Source organism: Thermobia domestica, chromosome 3, assembly GCF_964235325.1.
Source record: "Thermobia domestica chromosome 3, izTheDome1.hap1.1, whole genome shotgun sequence".
In the NCBI taxonomy this organism is placed as follows: Eukaryota; Metazoa; Arthropoda; class Insecta; order Zygentoma; family Lepismatidae; genus Thermobia; species Thermobia domestica.
In genome coordinates this window covers 109,994,719-110,022,464 of record NC_137456.1, presented here as the reverse complement: position 1 = coordinate 110,022,464, position 27,746 = coordinate 109,994,719, and the positions used below count along the sequence as shown (strand labels likewise).

Below are 27,746 nucleotides of genomic sequence, written 5' to 3'. Positions count from 1 at the left end.
ATTGTAAATATGAAAATTTTCTCGTACCGGAGACATACCACTTACTGTTACTTCTTTATGATAATAGATCAAATGTGTTTTCTCATTCGTACATTGTACAGTCCGCACAAAAAATCTGCAACATGAGCATGTAAGTTTATTGTGAAAATATGCCTAACAGCCCAGGGAATCAACATAACATCTAAGTGGTACGAATCACGCCAGGAGAAACTTCGGCATCCTCCCCTGCACAATTATTTTGGAGCAAAAGACTTCGTCGTTTCACAGTAAACTTACATGCTCATGTTGCAGGTTTTCTGCTGCGGACTGTACACTTCTGGATTGTACTTTCGTTCGATATAATAGAGTTTGGATAATGATATTTCATTATTTTACTCAAGATATTCCAGCCTTCTTTCGAAGTGTGTACTGTATATAAGTAAAAAATATTGTAAATAGACCAAAAAAAAAAAAAAGTTAACAAATTAACATTTAATACCCTCTCTGTTTGAAATTGTGAAATGGTAATTATATGCATTATTTTTCAGACTTTCCAAATCTACATAGTTATTGGCAAAACACTTACCATCATCTCGATTTAAGCCCTCCTCCAGATGAAGCTTTAGTTACCATTGCGGCAAGCGTTTCAAGGCTGAGCATTAAGGCGTTGATAGATATCGACAACAAGTGTGCCATACAGTCAGGCGAGGTGCTGGAAGTTACCTCATATCACCAAAGTGATAATTATAAGGTATTGTACAGTTATGTTCAGTGATTCAAAGATAGCATAAAATAATCGTAAAATTATGAAACAAAATAATAATAATAATAAATTTGGAGCAACTATGATATCCATCTATAAAATCAATTCTGTTTATTTTCAAGAGTATTTCATAAAGTAGTAGTAGTTACGTAGAAAAGGAAGATGATCCCTGTTAAAAAGTTGAAATACTAGTTTTGTTTATAAGTATTCAGTGTTCAATTTAAGAGAAGGTTTTCTATGTAGATGTTAATGTTAGTTTGAAATTTTGGTGCACATTGTTCTAATACTGATATGTAATTCTCCTGTCTGTGTCAGTTTGGAGACACTGCAAAAGCCTCCAGATGCATACATTTTTGATGAGTCAGTCGAGCGTGATTTGTTTTGAACAAATGTGTTCACGGTGTCTATTGGTCACGAAAGTCATGAAATCAAAAAACGGTCATGAAAGTCACGAAATTTAGCTTTTGAGTCACGATTTTTTTTATCTACAAATATAAATATAGACTAGAAAATTTTGTTCGTAAAACGTCAAAATTCACCACCAAAAATGTGGTCGGCATTAAACGCTACCAAATCGTAAGCAAAGCACCCTTGTTCTATTGCATGCATGAAAATTCTTCTGAATTCGCAACCAAATTCGCTCTTGAGAATGTTACTAAATTTTATAGTTTGGGAAAGAAAATGTCATGAAATTTCATTTTGGAATTTTAGTAGATACCCTGATGTTGTTCCAAAGTTTTTTGAATTGCTAACAAGACGATGTGGGTAAATGTTGAAGAACGTGATCTTTAGTGCAGCTTTGTCTAAAGATTGAATCTTTACATTCAGTGTTGTGCAAACTTTAGTGAAAGGTATTGAAAGACAACTCCAGTGAAAAATGCAACGTACGTGCTTATAAAGAAGTTTCGTGACTTGTGTTCTGTATTTGATAAGAAACACGACACGAAAGCGGTCTGTATTAACAAGAGACATAGCATCTGAAGTTCAGGAGGCGATTGCACCGTCTTCACGCAAGTCTTGGCGAAAATTAAACCAGAAAATGGAAATTACTCTTGGTTCTACCCACAATGGCCTAAGAAAAATGCTTAAATTCTGTTCGTATCGGATGCAGGTGTTTCAAGAGCTATCAATCACTACATGATTATGGCGAACAGTTATAATGGTGCTATAGTACTGAGTACCGTAACCAGTTTAAAAAAATTTATTCGAGGAAAAATTCACCTTTTTTTTTTCCTCGTTCTTTTATCGAATGAAGCTTGATTCTATCTCAGTGGATATGTTAATAGTCAAAATTACAGAACGTGGAACAATAAAAATCTTCATGAATTTAAAGAGACCTCGACCCAGAGAAAATCGGCATCTGGTGTGTCGTTTCAGGACGGTGAATTAATCGGTTCTTTGTTTTTGGCTTATTCTGTAGTAAAGTAAATTAAAAAATCCCACTATGAGTCTCTTTTAAATTGAACATCCTGTATATACTACATTTGTAGTTCATATAATCCATTTGTGTGCGTCTTTTGTGTACACCTAAGCTCAAAGTAATACAATTAAGGTACTGAATAAATGCAAACAAACATAAAATAACGATCTCCCTCGTAACTATTGTGAACGTTCTTGCTTTTGGTGTTAAAGATCCGGGTTCCATTTCCGGTGGGATTTTAATGTTTGTTCGGATCCCAAATTAAACCATAGATCCACATCTAATGTAACCTTTGTTCAAAAGGCATACTAAAAACTGATAAAGAAGTAAATATCAATTAAAATTATCGGTATGGTAATTAATGTTGCTTAATAGAATTTATGTTAAAACATTCATATACATTTATTGTAAGTTGAATTTGAAAGTAAAACTTAGAGGTGTTAATGCCTTATTACATTTAGTATTGGTGTAAATATATACGAAAAATTCTTTCTTTTACAGGGTTCATTGGTGTTACATGAAGTAACTGTAAATAATATGCCAGAAAAGATCAAACTTGAAACATGGGTTGTGCCGAAACATCACTTTACTACCATTGAGTTGACGGGGTTAGCTGAAAGACTGAAGGTGAGTTTATTGAGGAAATATCTTGACACATCAAAACTCACTAAAGGTATAAAATTTGCACTTTTAATCTAAGAGCCGCTTCATTTTATTGAGTTTTGAATGTGTACCATGAACTATTTCATTAACTTCGTAGAAAGAGTAAGATACAGAGTATTTCAAAATGAATTTCGGCGTTTTAAGGCTTTGTAGCAGTGCCGGACTGGCCAAGTTGAGGGCCCTTGGCGCGGGTCCTTAAAGCCCCCCATTTTTTTTTTATTTTATTTTATTTTATTTTATTTTATTTTTTTTTTTTTTTTAACGCAGTTCTCTACTTGATGAGGCAATCAAATCAATTACTTTTCTTTGTCTATATTCTGGAATCAATCTTTTTCTGTAAACATAAACATAAACTGGGGGGGGGGGGGGGTTGCTAAGCTAAGTACGAAGTTTTACTGGCTCACGGTGCCGTACTGATATGAACAAGGAGGTTGGACGAGAAGACTTCTTTCGGAAAGATGAACTTATGCGTCCACAACCTTTTTTGGTAGGAAGACTCAAGAAAGCATTTGGGACTTCGAAAATTCGATCAAGGCCAACAGGTCCTGCGTCTCGTGATCTCTGCGGGGCCCCTCTGGCCTGGGGCCCTTGGCGATTGCCAAGTAGCCAACGTGGCCAGTCCGGCACTGCTTTGTAGTGTTTATTACATTTAACGTACAATTATAAATATTGCATCAAATGAAAGAGCAACTGAAACAGTTTTTGCTACATGTGTTCAATGTGACCACTATTTGTCACAGCACACATCGAGTCTATAGACGAGAAAGAGCCATAAATTTTCCATCGGGATATGGCACAAAACACATTCAATTTAGGAGTCTCGTTGCACCTGTACCATCTCGTGGGGATTTTCTGATCCCCAGATGCGAACATCATAAGTGTTCACTTCGCCCCTTAAGTGATATGTCGATTCATCACTGAAGAGAACACGATCCAGAAAATCTTCGTCGTCATGCAGTAACATTTCATTTGCAAAGTTTGCACGTAAACCGTAGTCTGTAGAACTCGCAGCAATTGCAAATAATAAGGGCGTAGTCGTAAGCGTCTCCTTAAAATTCTTCACATAGATGGTTGCACTGTAACTACAGATTCAGTCTTTGCAAAATGTAAAACACAAATAGCGTTTCTTGACGTCGGACAGAGGAAACAGTGCATCCGCATGCGTGCGTACAAAACTGTTTGAGTTGCTCTTTCATTTGATGTGTTATTTAAAATTGCAAGTTAATTGTAATAAATAAATACTACAGAGCCTTAAAACCCTGACATTCATTTTGGAACACCTTGTATTTTTACACATTAAGGTTTTAATTGTTGCATCCGACAACATGGGGTCATGTCATATAGTAGATCATTCAGCGTATTGATATTGCTAGTGTTATACTTGAAAAAAAAATAATGTGGAAAAACCACGAACACTTACTTTCTGAAAGTTCCGTTTAGCTAATCGTAAGTAACAGTAATTCAGAGTTATCGCATTTTCTTCGTATACTCTGTCTGACTTATGTGTTGGTCGCACATCAGACAATATATTTTTTTTTATTTGAACCACGACGAGTTGAGAAGCCATGCTTTAGATCAAATGTATTGTATAACGAGTAGTTCTGGACGAATGACGTCGATTTAGGTCCTTAGTAGAGTTGATTGTGACTATAATTTGCGCCTCGTACTATATAGTGAAGGAGTGACCTTGAACTTGTTTCATTGTATTTTCTTTACGCAAATCCATTATAATGAACCTCTCCTTTGCTATACTTTCGTACTTCATCTGTAGAAACTGATAAAACATTTTCTACACTTAAGTCGTTTAAATCGCATACCTTCCAGGGTGCATACTTTCATACGAGAACAAACCTTTAAAATCTCGCGTCGTATCGTCGAATTATTGTCAACAGAGTTCAGACATGAAACCTATTCCACTTTCGACACCAGCTAGACATATATAAATCCCAGAATTTTCAATATACATTGGTTTCTCCATCAGGAAATTAAGATTTCTCCAAGCTTTTTTACGTTCTAAACTGGCTTATTATCTGTCCTGCATTCTTTTTGTATTAGAAAAGCCTAAACCTCCATACGTATCAACTGTTATATTTACTCTTGTTCAGATACCCAGAATCTTTTTTTCGCACATTCATACCTACAGCTCAATCTTCGACCCAACTTTTCGTGTTTCTATCTTAAACATTTGTCATCCAAACTCCCTTTCTTATCTAAGAAAGACAGTAATACACAGAAATATTTCCATGTGTTTGGCAACTGTGAGCTTAAACTATATCGCCTTTATCATCTTTCCCTTTCCGACCTACACCTTATTTTCCCTTTAACCCTTAACGGTTCCCTATCTTTTCTGTCTGTTTCCGGCACTGCTTGCAAAACAATATATCCACAGACTACCTTCCGCGTAAAATTTACCAGAGTTGTCACCAGGAGGTAATAGCTTCTCTGGATCGCGGAAAGTATGTGCACAAATAACCACAAGGAAAAATACCTAAAAATAATAGTCTTCCAACGCAATAGGCAAGATCAAAAAATGTGTAGCCAAATGGTTACGAAAACTCGTTAAGGGTTAATTAATAATGATAATAATAGTTTCATTACTTGTTTATTTAATTAGTTTTCATTTCATTTGTTGTTTCTTTAATTTCTTTCCCCACATTATTTCCACTTCCTGTGCCACTCCTCCATTCTGCTATTTCTTTCTATCTCGTCATTTGCACATTTTTCACTATTTCATATTAGTGATCTATAGACAGTGTTCTGTTTTTCGTAACATCCTTTCACATTATTCATTATGGCAACTACAGTATGATACATAACTAATCTTCTATTCAGTATATTATTTTCTTTCTTAACAACCTTCTATATTCTGATGAAAATAAATTCTGTTTTGAAAGCTAAGTGCTTTTATGTGTGTTTTCATTGCACTTCTATTCATTATTATGTAAGTACATATTATTTTGATTGTAGATACACAATTAACTGTGAATGTAATTTTGTTGTTCGTATTAGAGAAGTAGTATTTCTAAGGAGGGCATTTAAACTACTACTGGATCGGCAACATTCTGTTCTTAATAGTTTGAGTTAAACAGTGTTGCCTAGCATATTTAAATTCTTTGATAGTATTACTATCTTCGAATTTAAAGTGTTATTACCATGCACATAGAGCTACAGTATTCGTTTATACACTTACGCAGAATATTTAATTCTTTGTAATAGATGTTGTTAAATAATAATTTTTTTTATCTAAATATCACACGACTGTAGGTGTTATTTGGAACTTGAATGTATTATAAATGCGTAATGTATTTTACTTTCAGTTGTTATTGGTGAGTTCCGAATTCGACCAAAAGGAATATGTGTCACGAAATTTCTTCAGAACCTTAGGTCCGTTCTCAGAGCCTTCCCTAATGTATCAGTTTATTGCTGGCGATGCTGCCAATGTTACGTTCCTGTGGATAGATCCAGCACAAATTATAGCTGGAGTTTCTGATGTTCTTATTGAAAATACGGCAGTGGTAAGTTAGTTGTGTTTTCAAGCTTTAATTAATGATATAATGAATACATTTTTCTTCTTGTAATGAGAAACAACTCGGAAAAGGTATCTACTGAATGCTGTTAATGTATGTAGAAATAGTAAATCAGGAGATGCGTGACCATCATGAAGCTTAAATCTAGTAAATGAAGTACATAATATTTTGTAATGATGTATTCATCAAAACACTTGAAGAAACAGTATGTTTATTATATGCCATTACTTCTAAATGTACATTTTTACTTGTCTCTTAATACATTTCTCTATACGACCATAAACATTCTGTATGGTCTTCCTTAGGAAATCGGGAGATCCACCAAATATGACTCAGTGATCTTAAGTTCACCAAGAGTTTTAAGATTTAACCTGGTACATTTTCTTGTGCCCAGCCCGATAAGTAATCACAGAGGGTGAGGTCTGATCGTAGTTCAGGTTACTTTGTGGACCCTCCAAATACCGTGTGCGTGGGTTTTCTCGGGGTTCTTCCGTTTCCTCCCACTTTCTTCATTCCATCATTTCATTCGTTTCTTATCATCGTCTCCTTTAGCCTAGCCGGCATAATCGTGGGACGTAAAACTTAAAGATTTCATTTTGTGGACTCTCGATAGCGTACCTGTCGTTTTGAAAAGTGTTCATTTAACAAATTCATAACAGACTTGGCGGAATGGACTGCTTTCTTACATAACTATCAGCCCGCTTATCTCTTCCCATATAGAGTTCCTGTCCTCACAAATGTTTGTAATACTTATAGATAACGTTCAGCCTTCATAATACCTCGCAGCGGACAGGATGCAAGAATCCAAGGAAGTTATATCGCCCCAGACTCTCACTTTTGACTTGTTTTATATTCTGTCATGTCTAGGATAGCATCATCAGATCAATAGTGTTCAACTGATCGTTATACTCTTCTATACAAGCCTTGTTTCGCGAAATACCACATACCTATCAGAATCCTTACATTTAGGAGACTACTGGACAGTATGAGACTTCCATGGCCGATACTGTAACTTCATGAAGATCAGTTAGAGCATGACGACTGTAATAACTTTCTCGTCGGGTTCGCTTGACAGATTTCGAAGTACTTTGATCAAGTATGTCTTTAAGTTTTTTGAGAGCATGACACAAAAGGGCTGCAAGTTCTCTAAATTTCCGCTACATTAATGGTATCATTAGTACTTTTTGATTATTTTTGCAGTCAGAAGAGAATGTCTAGAATGTTGATTTCAACACTGTTGCACCTTGACAACATATCTCTGAGTAGTTTTAAATTTTTCCCCTCAATGGTTAGTCAACTAGTCTTTTCTCATACCTGAAAAAAATACTGAAACAAATATTTAAAAAAAAAAAAAAAAACTATGAATACTGTAGCTTCATAATATGTAGTAAAACAACAGAAGCTTCACTTTCATATATACATAAGTTTACGAGGTATGAATATTTGAAAATAGAGAGTTTCTTGCGTACTCGGTTGTTATGGCTGCTACAGGATATAGCTTTTTCTTCGTTTTAAGTGGCAGGTTTGTGTTTTGTCCTTAACTGTTTAAATGGAAATGATCACTGTGCTAGTTGAGAAGAATAGATGATGAATGTAGTATGTAATAAATGTTATATTTCGAGAAAATTGAGGTCAAAGTATTTATGATAGAATTTATTAATGGATCACAATTTTTTCTTTCTTCATCCAGACAAGGAATCATTTAAATGAGGTGTTGTGTATCGAGAATAGCACATAACTCTTTCATCCTCCATAAAACTCATCTTTTCAAAAATGTAACATGACATATTTATCCTCTAATCCCTTCAATTATTAGCATTCCGTCAGTGCTTAAATGTGGGAATACATTTGTACAATAGCCGCCAAAAGGCTTTCCTATTCTTAAAATGTCTTTTGGTAATAATTTCTAAATAAAATGACCAATTGAAATACGATTTTTCGATAGCGTACTGAGAATTAACGCACTTACGGCATGAACCAAAATGCCAGATTAAATCAGTTTCGAAACTAAAATACTCTTATGTAGGGTTCAGAGATTCAGGTTTGTTATTTCTTGGTCTGTCAAAAATGTTATTAAGCTTTTAAATTAGGTTTTAATATATAAACAATATAGAAATGTAGATAACGATTACACAATCTTTGAACGTGAAGTAAATAAGTACCCCTGTATTAACATGATCATTTTTGATGCGCGTTGCCTCACATTCGATTCTGGGCTAGTCTTGTGTTTATTACAGGCTAGGTAAATATAAAACATTTATACGTGTGACGTTAATAAAGTAATAATTATTGTCAAGAAATAATACGGTAACGCACAAAAATTTTGGTAAATAACAAAGTTTTTCTTTACATAACCTCCACCCAGATTGTACTCTTGTCCCATTGGTACATTAACTGATGGATACCATTGTTGTAGAAGTCTTGTGTGTGGCTGTCCAGTTCATTCTCCATAGAAGTGATGACATCATCGTCATTGAAACTTTTCCAGCACAAAGGATTCTTTAATTCTCGAAAGAAAAAGAGGTTGCTGAATCCGATGTGTGGAATATGCAAAGTAGAGTATCTACTAACCTGGAAAACCTGGAATTTAACTAGAAACCGGGATTTTTCTGAAAGTTATCGAAAGCAATTTACTTGTAATATTATGTATCTACTTTTGGTACATTTAAAAAAAAAAAAAAAAGTGTACGAAGAGAACTTTAAGTCGTCAATAGGAAACAAAGAAATTGTGCTTAAAAACTCCCATCTTAACGTAAGTACAAAAGTAACGTGGGTGGCTACGAGGATTGCTTCTTTAAGTTCAAGGATTTCTGAATATTTCCTTTGAGCTAGGCCTAGCCTGATTGTATTAAAAAAGTTAGTTGTGAATTAATTTGGAATATTTGTATTCTGTAATTCGTAATTTCTCTGTTTTGCTAGTCATTCCTTCTCTGAAATAGTTTATATATATATAGAACTTCTGTAAGTATTGTCCTACTTTCATTGAATTAATAATAATCCATTCTAAGAGTAAATTTTGCAAAAAAAAAAAAAAAAAAAAAAGTAACTAGCTATTCCTTATCCAAGAATATTCTGTACAAAGTAACGTATTCTTAGAATTTAAATTAATAATTTGTAGAATTTCCTCATGTAGAAAAGCAAAATGTAAAAAAGTTACTGCTACCAAGGAATCTCACGGCTCGGAATAGCCGGGAGCATTGCCGCGGAAAAGCCTCACTCCTTTCGTAAGCATGTCACACCATTCGTTTTTGATTGCATCCTACAGCGTGGGTAGGAAGTCTCGGTAGTACCACTCAGTGATGATCTACTCATTGTGAACGTAATCACGTATGAGCACACCATAGAAGTTCCAAGAAGACACTCTGCATTACTTTTGCCTCCGATGTCACTACCTTGGCCTTTGTGTGGATGGTGTTTCCACTATTTACTTTATGTCTTCCTGGTGAACAAACACCGTGCTCGTGGATTTTCTCGGGGTTCTTCCGTTTCCCCTCACTTTCTTCATTCCACCATTTCACTCATCTCTCATCATCACCGTCTCCTTTAGCCTAACCGGCATAATCGTGCGACGTAAAACGTAAAGATTTCTTTTTTTTCATGCCTTCCTTTCTAGGTCATAGTAGCATATCCAGTTCACAATGGTCGGTATTTGGAAAAAATCCTTTCGATCGGCACTGCAGAGCTGAAGCATTTCCGCTACTACCTCCTGTTTGTGCTGCAGTTCGGAAGGCATCAGCCTTTATCATGTGCAGCTCATTACGTGTGCTGTTAAATACTGACTGATTAATGTTCACCTCCCTCTGCGACTACGAGAGACTCGTATTACTTTTTTTTTTTTTTTTTTTTTTTTTTTTTACAATTCCTGATTCATCTGAGAGAGGAGGCCTCCCGTTACGTTATTTTTCTTGATGACTTGTTTCACCACATTGAGTACTTCCACACCATTATGTCATATGAGAAAGCATTCCTTCCGTACACCGCCACAAATTCAGCATGGATTTCTTTTGGATATTTTTTCTTTCTTTAAAAAAACAACCTACTGTGAACTTCAGCTGGTTTCTCAGGTTGCTTCATGTTGGTTTTCTGGTTCTCGAGTGGTATTCAGCCGAACTACTACACGCCGAATATGTGCTGATCAAATAGCTTTCCACAGTACATATTCTTGATAGAAGTCTACAAATCACTTTAATGAACGTCCCTCGTATAATCATGCTGTAAAGAATTTGAGCACCGCCGTCTTTGTGAAACGTGTACTGACATCATAGGCATATTTGTAAGACTTACAAGAAAGACGTAAAAAGAGGAAAAGTTAAGTATGGCCATCAATTAATGATAATTCCAAAAGAGAGAGAGATGCAAAACCATAATTATTTCCTAATTGGTTTAAGTTGATGCTACTTAGTCTTAATATTTTGTGAGTACTCTCTGCATTTATAGTGTGCATTGACAAAGTGATGCCGTGTGCTTTGTTGAACACATCCGTCAAAGACATGTTTGTACGTTTCGTTCAATCCATTCCAAGTAGTAAAAATCTTTATTAGTTTAAAGTCATTTAAGTACCTCGAGAAAAAGATACGTTCACAAAATATATTAAAAGGCAATCCGTAGTATATTGAACATAATTTAGCTGGTCATGGTATTTCTTTGAATCTCTTTATAAAATTATGACTTAAAAACGTATTCATTAAGTAGACCTCAGTTGTAAATTGGGGTTGTTGGTGATTGATATAGTGTCATTTCTGTCGCATGACAAGAATTCATAGAGTTAAATAAACTTGTTTATCAGGAAAAATACTATATTTACCGTATGTTATTACGTACAGATATGGGAAAATAACATCAAATAACTCGAATCCCAATGGGAGTACATGTGCTTCAAGTTCTATTGAAATTGGAAAACCACATTCCATAGTTTCTCGATTCTGGAAAAACGTTAAATCTTCCAACTAAGGTCAAACTCATGACATCCAGATAACTTCATTTTGTTGCTGAAGTAAGGACAATTGCATATACTTCAGAATGTATATATAAAACTGTAGAAGTGTAAATAGTACTTCATTGTTATGCTGTTACGTTAGAAATATAAATAACTTCTTCCGAAAATTTGAACATCAAAATGTGACGGCCATCTTCAGATCAAAATGTGACGGTCATCTTCAGGGATTTATTTATTTATTTATTTTAATTAATTGGACTTATTTATTTATGTATTTTTATTAACCAGCAGTTTTTAACGTGAAAATTTAGCTGTTTTAGATATGGGGTTGGTACAATTGAAATTTCCACTCTTACATCTGGTTGGAAAGTATTCCTTTGTAACGGAATAGGCGTACCGAGGTTATATACGACGTTAAAAACTGTAAATATGTGGAAAACAGACTGTGATCACCAGTCAGTCAGGGAGAAGTGTGTATTTGAATAGATCGTATGAAAGTGACTACGGAGAACACAGTTGCGATTGGTTTTCCTTTAGGAGTTCAAGCTGGGATATTTCTGTACATCTAACACGAAAAACATTTACAATGCATTTGGACCACGAATAGTGAATAAACGCACTATATGCTGTTAGTTTGTGAAATTTCGTTTTGGTGACATTAAAAAAACGAGCTCCACGGCTGCAAATAAATAATATGATCTGATAGTCTTCTTAGGAACACCTTGGAGGCAGATCTACGGAAAAGTGCTCTTACAATTAAGGACGATTTACGCATACACTATCGTTCGGTGGTTCTGCACAATTGGTAAGGTGAAAAAGTTGGACTCATATATGTGACATATGACTTGACACCAGTCAACAAGGATCGCCGTCTAGAAATGTATGCAGTTCTCAGAGTGTACGGAATAACTGAGAAGGTTTTCGGCATTGAATTGTCACTTCTGATGATCAGGGTGTACGGAATAACCGAGAAAATTTTCGACATTGGATTGTCGCTTCTGATGATCAGAGTGTACGGAATAACCGATAAGGTTTTCGGCACTGGATTGTCGCTTTTAATGATCAGAGTATACGTAATAACCGAGAAGATTTTCGGCATTGGATTGTCGTTTCTGATGATCAGGGTGTACGGAATAACCGAAATGATTTTCGGTATTGGATTGTAGCTTCTGATTAGTACAATGTACAGAATAACAGAAGGTTTTCGGCGTTAGATTTATCACTTCTGGTGATTACAGTGTATAGAATAACCGAGAAGGTTTTCGGCATTGGATTGTCGCTTCTAATGATCAAAGTGTACGGAATAACCGAGAAGATTTTCGGCATTGAGTGTCGCTTCTGATGAAAAATAGATCTGCAACGATAACCGTAAACGGTAAGGATAGAGAGTAAATCAAGATCTACATCCAGAACGGTTTTGAAAACCACACCACCCCCCGCAGGTGTTATTTGCTGGTATGGTTGTCTATAGTGGGGAGGATCCATGTGTTTCTCGGTCGAGACGAAACCATCGCAGCAGATCGGTATAGTGCTGAACCCCATTTAATGGACAGCAAATTTGCCCACAAGTATGCAACAACGGTCAATAGACATAATGTTCGCATGTTACACGACAATGCATGACTACGTATCGCTCAAAGGATGGTGCAGACTACCCATGAATTGCAGTATGAAACACTTCCTTACTCATCTAACGTCTCTCCCATCGGCTTCCACATTTTGCGGCTTCTGGATCACTTCTTGGCAGGGAAGAACGTCTTTCTTTCATCATGGTTCCTCATGACGTGTAAGAAAATCGATCTGGAAATAAATGAAGATAAGAGAAAGTACATTATAAGAAGCTTGCATATGCAATATATTAGTAGTGCATCCACATAAAGTAATGATCGTTTGACAAGAAGTGTTTCATGTGTATGTGTAAGTTTAAGAAACTATATTCAGGAAACAAATTATTCGATCTTCCCTGTTTTTAACTTAATTTTTATCTAAATTTCTGAACCAAGCTCAGTGTAAGCTCAGGTGAAGGTAGTAGCTCCAGCAATCACAAAGTTGAGCAGAATATAAGACAACTTTAAAGAATTGCGAATTCATAGTCAAGCCAGTCTTAGTCACAGAAACTAATTAATAATAAAAAATGTAGAGAAAATAAGTTCAAATATTTAAGCATACAAATAATGAATAAGAACGAAGTCATGAACAAAATATTATATCTTCGTGATTAATATCGAAGAAATTAAAAGCAAACTTCCATATTTGTACTATTCAGCCCATTGTATTGTTTGGATGTAAAAGTTGCTGGTGACGCGCAAAGAACCAAAAAAGACAGGTTTTCAATAACGAAGTTTTGAGAAAATATATTTAGCGCGAACAAACTGGTGAATGGAGGATATTACTTAATGTGGAGTTCTGTAATAACTACAAGTCACCAGATATCACGAGAATAGTAAATTCTAGACGTTTTACTATTAAAAATGTATGTCGTTCACTTGTGAAGCATGCGCGGGATCTAAGAGTTCTAGTTCAGGAGTCCGCTGAAAAGAGACGTTTGGGTGAACCAAGAAGAAATTTGAAGGATAATGAAAAGCAAGCTTTTAGGGAAGTGGCAAGAAGTGCAGATTTGATTGTTGTGCCACAGCATACAGACGTTGATTCATTTATATTGAGCCGAAGTCAATGTGCAATTGTACCGCGCATGCGCAATCCATCGCCGTGAGATTGCCACCAGTCAAGCAGCAGTATCTCATTAGTCACGCACTATAGCAGTGTGGTAGAGCGTAATCTGATGCCGCCGAAACTGAACAGATTCTGGGAAAGATTTATTCTGGCACTTTCCGACACTAAGTTCACAGAATGTTCGTACAGGTCGTGCCATTGTGAATTATATTATACGGAAATATGTGGCGCAGAATTCTGGATCTAGCACACCGACATGAGCATTTTAAAACCGACTCCTGTGAAGAGGACCCCTCACTATTGCGTGTATTTCGGCGTATGGTGACCTCCGAAAATACTCACACACAGTGTGCAATGGCCAGCTAATGCTGCACATCGCAGGCAACAATCAACCGCGCCATTTATAGAATTTACTCTCCTGATCGTTCGCAAGAGCATTATGCACGCCCTCAAATCGTGCCATGTGGCTGAGCGAAAAAGGAACTGCAGGAGGCTGAATAAACTCCATCTCGCGGGTGGAAGTTTGTTATTACCCTTGATGAGGCGTGGGTTTACCTCACAGACTGTAGTAAAGTTCGTGCCATTACATACAGACCTGTTGACGTCAAGGGCCGAAGCACGTTCTTCCGCTAGTGCGCAGAGTTTCCCAAAATGGTTTATAATTGTGGCCGGTTTCTCGTACGGGGGCAAACTGCGTCTCCAAAAGGTAGAACGAAACGTCAAAATCAACGCTGCGTACTACCAGACTCTTGTCTGGACTGAAATGTACACCAGTAAATCCCAGCATTGTACGGACAAGACGTGAACCAAATTGAACTGGGTCAAGACAAGGCATCCAACCAAACATCGCTAGAATATATCACTGTATGGAACAGGAACATGGAATTTCGGCAATTCCCTTCTCTGACATCCTGTGAAGAGTCCAGATACCACCCCAATGAACTATTTTGGATCCTTCAAGCGACACCTGTCCATTGTCGAGTCGAATCGTCTCCCGTTGGTGAAAAGTCTGTAAAGAAGGGTGGGATGCAATACAATGCAGTTTCCTGCAATGGAAACTCTTATGGCGGGCAATAATCAGTAGAGCTGGGCTGCAGATCGAACAGAACCGATGTTGGAAACACCGCATTTCCTAGGAAAAGTGGGACATTCAAATTCGACTCAATATAAATGAATCAGCGGCTGTGTGCTGTGACACGTCAATTCAGTCTGCATTTCTTGCCACTTTCCTAAAAGTCTGCTTTTTATTATCCTTCAACTTTCTTCTTGGTGTACCCAAACGTCCCTTTGCACCGGACTTCTGGAGTAGAGAACTCTTGCATGCCGCTCATGGTTCGAAGTGAGCGACATAGATTTTTAACAGTAAAACGTATAGAATTTACTATTCGCATGATACCCTTTGGCTTGTAGGTATTACAGAACTCCGCATTATGAAATATCCTCCATTCACCAATTCGTTTGTCTTTTCGAGCTAAATATTTTGTTAGATCTGTAGGATCTAATCAAGAGGTTTCGTTTCTGTGGGGACTGCTCACTTATTGTTGTTATTTTTTGACATTTAAGTATGGTAGTCACATTTAGTTGTTGCAATTTGCGAGAAAGTGTCTTGCTTCTACAAAACAATAATTTACTGTTTCTTAAGTGTATTATGTCTTACCCATCTTTCATTTTTCTGATTGAGAATATTTAAACTTAACATGTATATAGGTATTAACTATGAAAAGGGTTAGCAAATGCACCACTTTCGAGTATGATAACTGATTCGATGACATCTACCCGTCTTCTTCAAATTGGGAATTTTCAAACAGGATAGAGTGTAAAAGCATAAAATTTATGGGAACTTGCCAGTATGTAGGAGGAGAACGTAACATGTACAAGCACGAAGATTTAAAACAGTTAACCGAAATCTTACTCAAAACTAGAATGCATCAGATATGTCTTTTCATAGTAATTACAATATCTGTTAATTGCGAACTGTAACTTATGTATATAGGCATGTTATATGAATGATAGCTTTGCACAAATTTTAAATGTCGAACTCAATATCATTTTGTGCGTCAAAGTTAATTTCTTACCGTTCTGTCATTGTATATACCAGAGTATCACAGATGAAATAGTAAATAGTGTTAGTATCGAATATTCTGAGTAAAAACTCATATTAACATGTGTAGTATTTTCAGCATTATTTGAAGGTATTTCAAACTGACATTTGAAAGACTTATTATGAGAGATATTAAAAAAAAAAAAAAAAATGATAACATGTGAGTGCGTTCGTATATCGAAGTGGTGAACGTGCCTTTTTTATTTATTGTACCGGGTTCTATTCCCGTTGGGCATTGAATTTTTGATGTTGCTCCATTATCATAAGAAAATAGGGGCACTGTATAATTAAGATGTAATGCACATGTGTCATCAAGGAGCAAGAAATCATGGCGTTGGGAATTAATGCGCTAAGTATCACCCAGTTGAAAAGTTGCGTCATATGACCGGTGGATTTAAAAAGACTCTAGTTTATTAATAAATCTGGCGCAATCTGACCTAAAATTTTTATGAACTCAAAAGTCTACAGTTTATTAATGAAATGGCGCCATCTGACCGGCATAAATTTTATGGTTTTAAAAAACCAGTTTTATTAATTAAATGACATTTCTGTGTAAACGATGGAAAATGCTTTAATAACTAGAACTCAAATGTGAGGCTGTAGTGAAGTTCAGGAGCTCCATCATGCTGAAAAAATATACAAATATTATAACCAAGAGAACCTGCTACAAATGCTATTGAAGTGTATGAACATGTGAGTTTTCATTGGGAAGTCATTTTTCTTTTTCTTTTTTTTTTTTAAATTAGATATCTATGTTACACTTGCTCATACAGAGACTTAGAGTATGTAGACGACTTTGAAATGTTCTCTTACCTATGACAGTCCACTCTTCACCATCAGTTGTGTTTTATCTCACTACAACCACCTTGACGATTTTCCCGATAGCGCTCTTTTCACTGAAAAGTACTTCTTTGCAAGTGTGCAATTGGTATTTCATTCCACTCCTTGGGATGGTTTCCAGAGGCCACAAACTGTACGCACCCTACGGGAAGGAAGACTATATTTCAGTAGTCAGAAGGCACATTGTCCATTGGGCTGGCATGTGGACTCTTCACTGGGATATGAGTGGAGGGAATAGCATCAGTTCCATCCGTCCATAGAATCCCAGCGATGTTTTTGCAGTATCATTGTACTCCTTGTCCTTATGCAGTTTCACCTTGTTGGTGTCCTCTTCATGCAGTGTGAAGATTTCGTTGTTGTAAATATTCGTTAAAACATTTTCCCAACAATACATAACATTGATTTTTACATTGTTGGAACGCAACTTTTTATTATTATTATTTTTTATTTCCGTCTTTTACAAAATCCGTCCATAACCATGAAAACTCGTGTATAACTTTCGGTGTATTGACAAACAAAATTGCTTCGTTCTTTTGCATTGACACTTCTGTACGTAATACTCGTCTGCAATGACTACAAACTTCCTCCGATCTCCCGCCAAATAGAGCACGTATAGCTTTCTGCATTTGGCTACGTGATTGATTTTAACACATAAACATTCGCTTTAAGGACTACCTTGAGCCGTTACTCTGTGAATGGTATGGTGGTTGAGATGCACAGAACTGGGGTGGCAGTAGCACTGTTTCGGTGGATTCTCCGATGCTTTCAGTGTCTTAGTTCCGCACAGCACCAATGGTGTGTGTTAATTTTAATATGGTTCGTTTCAGATGTCGAGTAATTGATATTACACAGCTCGAGAGTTGTTGCGCAGCATAGCGTCGCACTATCGCATTCATAGCGAAACTATTCAACAGTATATCCATGATCTTAGGACGTTTAACAATGCTAGAATAACTTAAATGTGCATCTGATAGCTATAATGTAGCCTTCCTAAAATCAGTTAACTTTTGGTGCTATTGCACTTCGCCCAACACTACTACGTGTGGTAATGGACATATCATACACCATGCAGATTTCACGATTCTGTGCTGCACCTGGAAAATAACATGCCCTTTGCATTTCATCTATATGGGAGCGTATCATCTTGTATATTTTGTATCAATCAGACTGTCAATAAGGAAAGGGCACCTAATGAAAGCACAAGACTTTAATCGTGCTTTTTGTTTTGATGGTTCTATGAGCTTACAAGTGTTCTTTAGATATACTGCGATTAGCACAATGAACAACGTAGAGGCACAGTGGCTTAATGGTAGAGTGCTCACCTCTGCTGCGTAGAGTCTGTGATTTGATCCTAGTTCGACCCCACTTTCTGATTCCACCAACCCTTTCATAATCATTAAATTTGATTAATCATGCACCTCCTTTAGTCCAGCCATGAGATGTCGAATTAAAAAGAAGGAAAAGAAAGAGGAATGAACAACTTGTTACATATATAGATGTTAATCTCGATGCTTGTCAAGGGTGTTAAACTACAATTAATGGTGTTTTGCCCATAGAGTTCGCGAATTGCGTTGTGATCAGAATTGTGTGAGATAGTGCGATTTGACGTGAAGTCTAGCCTCTGCATGGTGACATGTACTTGAGCCGCAGTATACTTTAAATAAATAAATAAATAAATAAAACAAGAGCGTGCCAGTATAGTTAGCACTTTCAATAATTTATGCTTATGTACATTGCTCTGATTAGACTATATTACAAATAAATCGTGTACCGCTAATATTAAAACAGCTTGAAAGATCTATATTATTCACGGAAGTCGAAACCAACTAACTAACTATGTATATTATATTGATAAATATATATAATCAGTAAGAACTCTATACCTTGTACGTTGCATGGTACCGAGTTGTTTTCGTTGAGATCCAAGTCTCACTTCAAGCTGTAGTTTCCGCTTAATTTAATCTCGATGCTTGTCAAGAGTGTTAAACTCCAATTAATCAATTGATGCTTGTTATTGTAGTTTGACGCCATTTGTTGTTCTTAATAACTCTCATCATAAGCTTTACGCATTTATTTCAGAGCTGTATCTCCTCATCTGTTGAGAATTATACACATGTTTATATGGATTTTTGTTACTAAAAGTAATCGGTACTGCTACTTACCAAAATAGTTCTGTTTCTTTATGTAAAACACGCTATATTCTAATATTTTCTTCTTTATATCTGTGTGTTTCCTCTCCTTACACATAAATTCATATTAAATATATTTATCTTCCCATTTTCTATAACCTTCTCGTGTTCATCTTAATAACTTAAGTGTATCATGTAACTTCCATGTATGTGTTGTTTCGTTTTCCTATTGTTTCTATGATTAACTGCTTCTTCATGTGTAATAGTAATAAATCTTGTTTGATTTCGTTCACCCCAATAAAATGTCGACAGTAATGAGACCGTCATGTAAGTGTTACAAAACTTATCTATGCTGGAGATATGCATATAAAATGCAAACGTAAAATACTAAAATGCTCTACGGAGATATGGAAAATTCACGCCGTAAGAGGAAAAGAAAATAATGTTCTTTGTTAAATTGCTTTTATCTTTTAGGTTAATTTCATCAAACCAGGATTTCGACAACCTTTAAGACCAGGTATATGGACAGTAAAAATGATACATAACGGGGTGGTTATCGTTGAAACACAGTTCCTAATATCACCCCTTGAATTCATATCGGGAGTTGAAATTTCTCAACAGCAAGCAGGGTAATGTAATGGAATTTTGTCTTCATGGTTCTAACCCTTGCTTGAACCATTCCTAATGGCATTTCTCGTCCAATAATTATTTCCCTTCAAATACCTTATTACTGTTTTAAGATTCCAAATCTAACCTGACTACTACCATAACCCTTGGCTTTGTGGTTTTCAATTAAGGCATGAATTCACTTTTTTTTTTTTTTTTTTAATATAAAGAAAACACATTACATTGTTTTATGTATTGTTTGATATTCGATTGGTGTAAACTAAATGACGTACTTCTAAAGCTTTTATGTGTATAGCTTTCTTGCACATTATGTTCCTTGGATTGCACTGTGATTTTCTTCTCTTTTTTATCATTTATTCCACTGTTTTGTAAAAAGTGAATGAATTCTTTCTTGGTGTGTGGGTCGTCAACTGTATGTGATTGCCTTTTATGTTTTAATTTAAAAGGTGTTTATTGCTGTTTATACAGTAGTTAGCAATAAACTCAAGATTTTAAAGCGCTTGAATAATACAAAATAAGAAAAAAAAATATGTATGAATAACTATACAATATGGTTGATACTGAAATAAAGTTGTACATTGTAAACAGATAAATTGTAATTACTAGGCTTCGGATTTTTAGGTCCCAAAAATTTCAAATTAGGATTTTAAAAAGTGCATTTTAGGATTTTATAGGTTTTCAAAAAAGCCGTTTAGGATTTTTAGCGTTATATTACTGAAAACGGAATATTACTACACTTTAAACACTTTGTTAGCTATTTCATACTTAAATGGTAACCTTAATTTAGTAAGCTTTATGCTAACCAGTCTTCTGCGTAATAAAAATAATAAAACTCTTCTTACCTCGGACTTTTTTTGATAGCTGAAATATAGTTTAACATACGTATGGCCTGTCGTACTATAGTAGTAGTAGTAGTAGTAGTAGTTTTTTTTGTCAGTTTTCTCATATTTGAAATGTTATACACCACAAATATCACTTCACTTTTCTAACGATACACTGAGGAAATACGAATGTTCAAATATTGTTTTTCCGGCACTTTTCATGTTTTCTATAGTGCAAAAAGTGGTCACTTCACTCTCTGTAATGGCACTGAACAACAAAATATTTGGCAAGATTTTCTGTTGTGAACTTTTTCCTGTCGTCTGACAAAATTCTCTTGAATGCAGAAAAACTGCGTTCCACATCACACGATGTAAGAGGCGCATATTTCATACTGGCTAATTCCTCGGGATTCCATAGTAAATTTTCTTGGATATTGTCTCAACAAAAGAATTTGGCCCACTAGTTGTATCTGTGTGAAATCAGGGCTGCGTTTCAAAACCGCCTCCAACTTGTCCACAATTTTTGTTCGAACTTCCCCAAGTACTTTTTTCTCTTTCACTTCTTGAAGAATTTGAAGAGCTTCTGTTAGTGGAAGATACTTCTTCTCCAATTCAGTGATGGCTTGAGGCAGATGAGAAAAGTTGGCTTTAATGTAACTTAGTTGTTGTACAGCAAACTGTGACTTCAGTGCTTTTTTTTTTCTTTTTGCAGACGTGATTGAAGCGGCTTCAATCTCGTCGAGCGAATCGATGACCTGAACAATGCTTTCAAAATAATCTCTGCATTATCTGCTGCAGAGCCACGTTCCACAATGGGATATAACGGGCTGTGGTGGCAGTGGTGTGTTTGGAAGCATATCCTTGAAGGTAGCCACTCTGTTAGGAGCTTTCAAGAAAACCTTCTTTACAGATGAAATTATGTCGTTGACGATTGGGTGTAATTCTCGAATGATTTCTGCTACATGATGGAGTCCGTGTGCTAAACAGGTGACGTGCAACATGCGAGGATGGAAAACCTTCAAGCATTCACCCATTTTCAACATATACGCTGCACACGCATATATGCTTGGCAAAAGATGACTTTGCCATCAGTTGTGATGTTGTCCGACATTTTCCATTCTCGAATTAGAGCACTTTTGGATGATTTTTGTTTCGGCGTGATCTTTCCTTTTCAGTTCCAATCTTCAATGTTAAGAGAACTCGTACAAATTTGATATGATCCAAATGCAATCCCAATAAACACATTTCCTTCTCCTTTCTTACAAGGTTAGAACACTGACACAATGTCCATTGCTGACAGGGAGAAGAGGTCAACGCCATCAGCTTGAACTTTCTATCGAATGACAGCGCACCTGTTGCTGCTAAAAATAAACTTGCTGCCCCGCTTATTCACAATCGCAGCCGCAAATTACAAAGAAACATGCTGTGTGAAGGAAACCTTGTTATTGCCTTGTTGAAAACTGGTTGACTACGTGTTTCAAAGTATTTTTCAATTTCAAAATAACTATAAAGAATCATTTAGGACGTTATAGGTTCTAAAAGCACATTTAGGATATTTTAGGTCCTAACCCCCCAATTAGGACATTTTAGGTCCTATAAAACTAATATAGGTCTACTTATAGCAACTTGAAATGTAAAGAAAACACGAATTTTTTGCATTCACTGTACAGGAATAAAATAGGTTCGAACCTAAGAATCCGGAGCCTAGTAATTACACATCTCATTGAATTTAATTGTAGTGCGAACCTGATTATAAATACAAACAGTACTTCAAAATGATCATCAGTAAAATAATTGACTGTTACACTCAGAAATGACTATCAATTCTCTTGTCATTTCCTTTATTATTATTATTATTATTATTATTATTATTATTATTATTATTATTATTATTATTATTATTATTATTATTATTATTATTATTATTATTATTATTATTGATACTGATTTAGAAACAATGTATGCAATATTTAGTGAGAAATTAATTCATTGGAAATTATTTTAGCTTACTTCATAATGGACCAGGACAGGCGTACACCAACCAAGATGTGACGGAGTACGAGAAGTATTTGAAGGCAGAAGATAGAAGTTCACTTCTCAGGAAAGCAGTCGTTAATTCAAGGCGATTCGGACCAGATCTCAGGGATTGGATTGATTCTCTTACAAAGAAGTAGGTATAACTAGTAATAAAGCCACTTAAACGGGAAGATCGATGTAATATGTAGCAGTTAATTTTTTGAAGTTTAATCAGGGTTCGTGACTTATTATTATTATTATTATTATTATTATTATTATTATTATTATTATTATTATTATTATTATTATTATTATTATTAATCAAGGAAACAGGTGTTTTCGTTTCACATTTTGAAAGTACGGTAGCCTTCTAAATTGTGGGGTTTACATAGAGGAAAAGGGTCAGAGGTGGAGACTGAACCCATATAAAAATCGTTTCTTGGTATTCTTTACAGTTTTGCTATGCAGCAATCAATATTGAATCTGGAAAAGGTAATAGATTTCTATCATTCCTTGTTTTAGTGGAGATATGGATCCTAAACCTGTATATAAATATATATATAACAGATTTTTCTCATTAACGATTACCGTTTACTAGATTAGGATAAAAGTGGATTGAAACCGGAAGTGGTATACCTGCCGCTGCAGGTGTTTTAAAGGGATAAGAATTGAGGTGGGGAAAAAAAGTTTGTTGTATATTATCTATTTTGCTCCAAAGGACCAGTATTGAAACCTAAAAATTTGGGTGCATTTCTGCTACTTATACTCTGTAAGCAACCATTATTGATACCAAGAATGGTAGATCTCTTCCACTTTAGTTTACAGTACAGTGAATAGAGCGGAAACGGAAAATCTTCTTCGGGCACTAAGTTCATGTTAAAAACTTTTTTCTTTTATTACCAGAATTTCTTTATGACTGTATGACTAGCATACCGAGCATGACTCCCGGTGGGAGCTTACGTGGTTCAGATCCTACGTTAAGATATAGGTCCATGTCTCATATAGCCTTCGGTAAGCCATAGGATGCTGAACTCAACCAACCAATCGCTGCTATCACTGTTTTGTGCTGTAAGGGAATCAGTATTAAAACTGAAATTTGCTGTAATTTTCAACCACTTCCGCTTTCTCTAAAGTGATAAGGGTCGAGATTAGGTCTGTTGTTGAGACTCTGAATTCATACTAAAAACAGTTTTTCGCTATCTCTAGCAGTTTGTCTATAGTGATCAATATTGAAACCGGAAATGTTGTTTCTGACACTTTCGATTGTTATATTGGGACAAGGGAGATGGAACGTTATCTTCGGACGCTAAATTCGTATTAGAAGCTTATTTCTCGCGGTCTTGCACCTAACTTGGTCTGATATCTGTCAACAGATGGACGGCTGGACGGATATAAATATTTTACACCGCATAGCATAACATAGTTTGGAAATCCGTGAAAGAAAGTTCCCATAACTTGTGAAATAATCCATAGCTTGACCTGTCTTTCCACGGACTCAAGGAACCAAGATGGATCTATACAGCAAAGTTAATTGAATTCTTGAGGTGTTTAGTTTTGTTCTAATGTGTATTGTACCGTAAGTCAAAAAAATTAAATATTAAAGAAATAAAAATTAAAGTAAATTGTTTGAAATCAATAACTAAAGGAACAGTAAATGTTTAAATCAAATTAAGAGTTCAATTAAACTAATGGTTGCAATCTTTTATTGTCATAAAATGACAATATTTTATTGATGAAACAACTGACTTACAATGGTAGTATAGTGGAAATTTTTGTAACAATATAAATTATTTAACAGTGAACATCCAAGAGTACTGAATACAGATTATCAGATTAGTATGTCAGATTAATTGTATAACAGATTATTATAATTTTACTCAATGCTTAACCAAACGGAAATAAGCTAAATATTTAAACATTTAAATCTGCCTGTCACTTTCAGAGACCTCCTAATTTCATGTCACATGCAAAATAGACAATTAAAGTTCTCTGTAGTCATACTTTACCTCATTGCATAAGTCGCTTGGTTTTGACCGGACAATGGTCTTTCTTGCAGCATTTGTAATTTCGTATAGACCATTCCATTGCGATTTTGGATACAGGACCCAGAATGCAGAATGCAGAATCCTTTTTTACTTGCAAACTTGGTCATTTTATATGGACTATTGTCCTTGTTTACTTTAATTATTTTTCCTTTTAACTTTGCCAAAAGCCAACATAAAAATTTACAAAATCTTAGGAAAGTCCTAATTACATTTTCTGACAAAATATTGTTGTTATTTAATGATGTAAAAATAAGTATTTTTGAATTTTAATTTACCCTGAGGTTTGCTTTTATTTTTTTCGTGATTTTATCCGAATTGTTAATTACTACTGACAAGCAATGTTATTTGACTACAGGTGATTCTTGACTATTTTGCTTCTGCTTCCAACGATTTCTTGATTACAAGTACTGTCCTTGTGAGTTTTTAAAAATAATGTGATGCATGTATCCAAAAGTTAAAATATTACAGAAAACTTAGTTCCATCTTCACCTACCAAATTGCCATTATAATTTTTATGAAAAAATGATTTTTTAAATTCTCAGTTCATGGTTTCATTACATTACCCCACCAACTGGAAGAAAAATTCCTGAACAGTACCTTTAGCGTATGTTATTAGTTTTTAAATTCTCAGTTCATGGTTTCATTAATTATTTTTCCTTTAACTTTGCCAAAAGCCAACATAAAAATTTACAAAATCTTAGGAAAGTCCTAATTACATTTTCTGACAAAATATTGTTGTTATTTAATGATGTAAAAATAAGTATTTTTGAATTTTAATTTACCCTGAGGTTTGCTTTTATTTTTTTCGTGATTTTATCCGAATTGTTAATTACTACTGACAAGCAATGTTATTTGACTACAGGTGATTCTTGACTATTTTGCTTCTGCTTCCAACGATTTCTTGATTACAAGTACTGTCCTTGTGAGTTTTTAAAAATAATGTGATGCATGTATCCAAAAGTTAAAATATTACAGAAAACTTAGTTCCATCTTCACCTACCAAATTGCCATTATAATTTTTATAAAAAAATGATTTTTTAAATTCTCAGTTCATAGTTTCATTACAGTATCATGTAGCATAGTTCTTGCAGCGATTTGTTTTAAAAAGGTGTCTTAAAATCAAAAGCTCAGTGTTTATTATTATTATTATTATTATTATTATTATTATTATTATTATTATTATTATTATTATTATTATTTAAAAAAGTAGTATATGTATCACTCTTATGAGAAATCAAACTACAGTATCTGTTGCAACAGAACAAAAACTATCTAATTAGGTTGACAGTGAACATATACTTTTTAAGCAGATAAAAATTCGATTTTCTCGAAATATTCGCGTAGAAACATCAGCTTAATTAATCTATTGATTGATATATGTCGAGGTCTTTTCAACATTATAGTTAAACAAAAATTTGAAGTTGACGATTTAATCATGAGACCCCGCGTAGCGTAGTCGCTAACGCTCTCGTCTTCGGTGCGAGCGATCCCGGATTCGATTGTCGATGGGGATAGTCATTCGAAAAAGTGTAAAAGCTTTTTCAGGCCAATCATCATGAGTGAGGTTTTTCTTATTCACACCAGAAAAATGCCTGGATGGTACCTCGTAATGGTCTACAGACCTCCTCCTTCCTTCCCGTTCCTTTCTTCCTTTCCAATTCCTCTGACATTGTGATTGCCGAGGGACGTCATCCTCTTACGTGATAGGCTAGCATAACGATAGATGCCGAAAGCCCAGAAATATAATTCCTAATTCTAACTAGGGTTGTACTTGAACCTGAACCCACAAACTGGGGATGATGTATATATTTCCTGAAAGCTTGGGTCAAGTTAAGATCAAAACCGGTTACCAAAATTGGGGAGGTCTCATGCATTCCGCGTGAGGGCAGCACTTTACTAATTTTTATTAAAACCTGTAAGCGTATCTATGAAGTCCGTTTCAACCCTGAAAAAATTGAAAAGGTGAGACAGGTATGAAAACAGAAAAACATGTCTTTCATCATTTCAAAAGTACAACGTATCAAAGTAAAATAAATTGTCCCGGTGTCCCCCGCAGGGTCCCAGACAGGGTCCAACTCAAAATTTTTAAATGGAAAGGGGGGTCAACTTGCATACCATATGAAAGTTGGTGTTAAATGAAAGTAGATAAATCAAGTCTTGACTTTCTAGGATAAGCTGTGCAAAATAGCGGTAGGTCAAAATATCAACACAATTTCCATTGCAAAGTTTATGGCCACTCGTATGAATCTGAAACGGTGGGATAGGTGTAAAAACAAAAGAACACGGATATGTCAGTATTTCAAACGTATAATGATTTAAAGTAAAAAATGTTTCAGGGTCCCAGACGAGGTCCAACTCAAAATGTTGAAATGGAATAGGGGTTCAAGTTGAGTATCGTATAAAAGCTGATGTTAAGTGAAAGAAGATGAAACAAGTCTCGTCTCTTAATGATAAGCCTGTGCAAAATGGCGGTGGGCCAAAATGTCAACACAAGCGTGTTGAAACATTTTAAACTTTTTGTTTTGTTTTGCTTTGTTTTGTTTTATACCTTTGTACCGTTTAAGATTACATAGGAGTGGGCATAGACTTTTCAATGACGCTTGTGTTGACATTTTGACCCAACACCATTTTGCACAGGCTTATCATCAAGAGTCGAGACTTGTTTCATCTTTCACTTAACATCAGCTTTCAAATGATACTCAACTTGAACCCCTTTCCCATTTCAACATTTTGAGTTGGACCCCGTCTGGGACCCTGCGAGAGATCCTGGATCATGTTTTTTTTTACTTTGAATCATTATACTTTTGAAATAATGACATATCCGTGTTTTTTGTTTTTACACCTATCCCATTTTCAGGTTCATACGAGTGGCCATAAACTTTGCAATGAAGATTGTGTTGATATTTTGACCCACCGCTATTTTGCACAGGCTTATCGTAGAAAGTCGAGACTTGATTTATCTACTTTCATTTAACACCAACTTTCATACGATATGCAAGTTGACCCCCTTTTCCATTAAAAAATTTTGAGTTGGACCCCGTCTGGGAGCCTGCGAGGGACACCGGGGCAATTTATTTTATTTTGATACGTTGTACTTTTGAAATGATGAAAGACATGTTTTTCTGTTTTCATATCTGTCTCACCTTTTCAGATTTGTCGGGGTTGAAACGGACTTCATAGACACGCTTACAGGTTTTAATAAAAAT

General features: G+C 35.4%; 1 protein-coding gene across 2 annotated transcripts in view; it reads left to right on the top strand.

The window, feature by feature from the left end:
• LOC145680660 (xylosyltransferase Oxt-like) overlaps positions 1-27,746 on the top strand; it is a 91,034-nt gene that overhangs the window by 39,321 nt on the left and 23,967 nt on the right. Inside the window, exons 10-14 of one of the 2 annotated variants that reach the window (XM_081751441.1) lie at positions 528-730; positions 2,664-2,789; positions 6,143-6,340; positions 19,506-19,660; positions 22,485-22,649. In XM_081751441.1, the coding sequence (XP_081607567.1) occupies positions 528-730; positions 2,664-2,789; positions 6,143-6,340; positions 19,506-19,660; positions 22,485-22,649 (847 nt within the window). Of the gene's footprint in view, positions 1-527; positions 731-2,663; positions 2,790-6,142; positions 6,341-19,505; positions 19,661-22,484; positions 22,650-27,746 lie in introns of those variants that run through there. The other variant, XM_081751442.1, reaches the window with a different exon arrangement.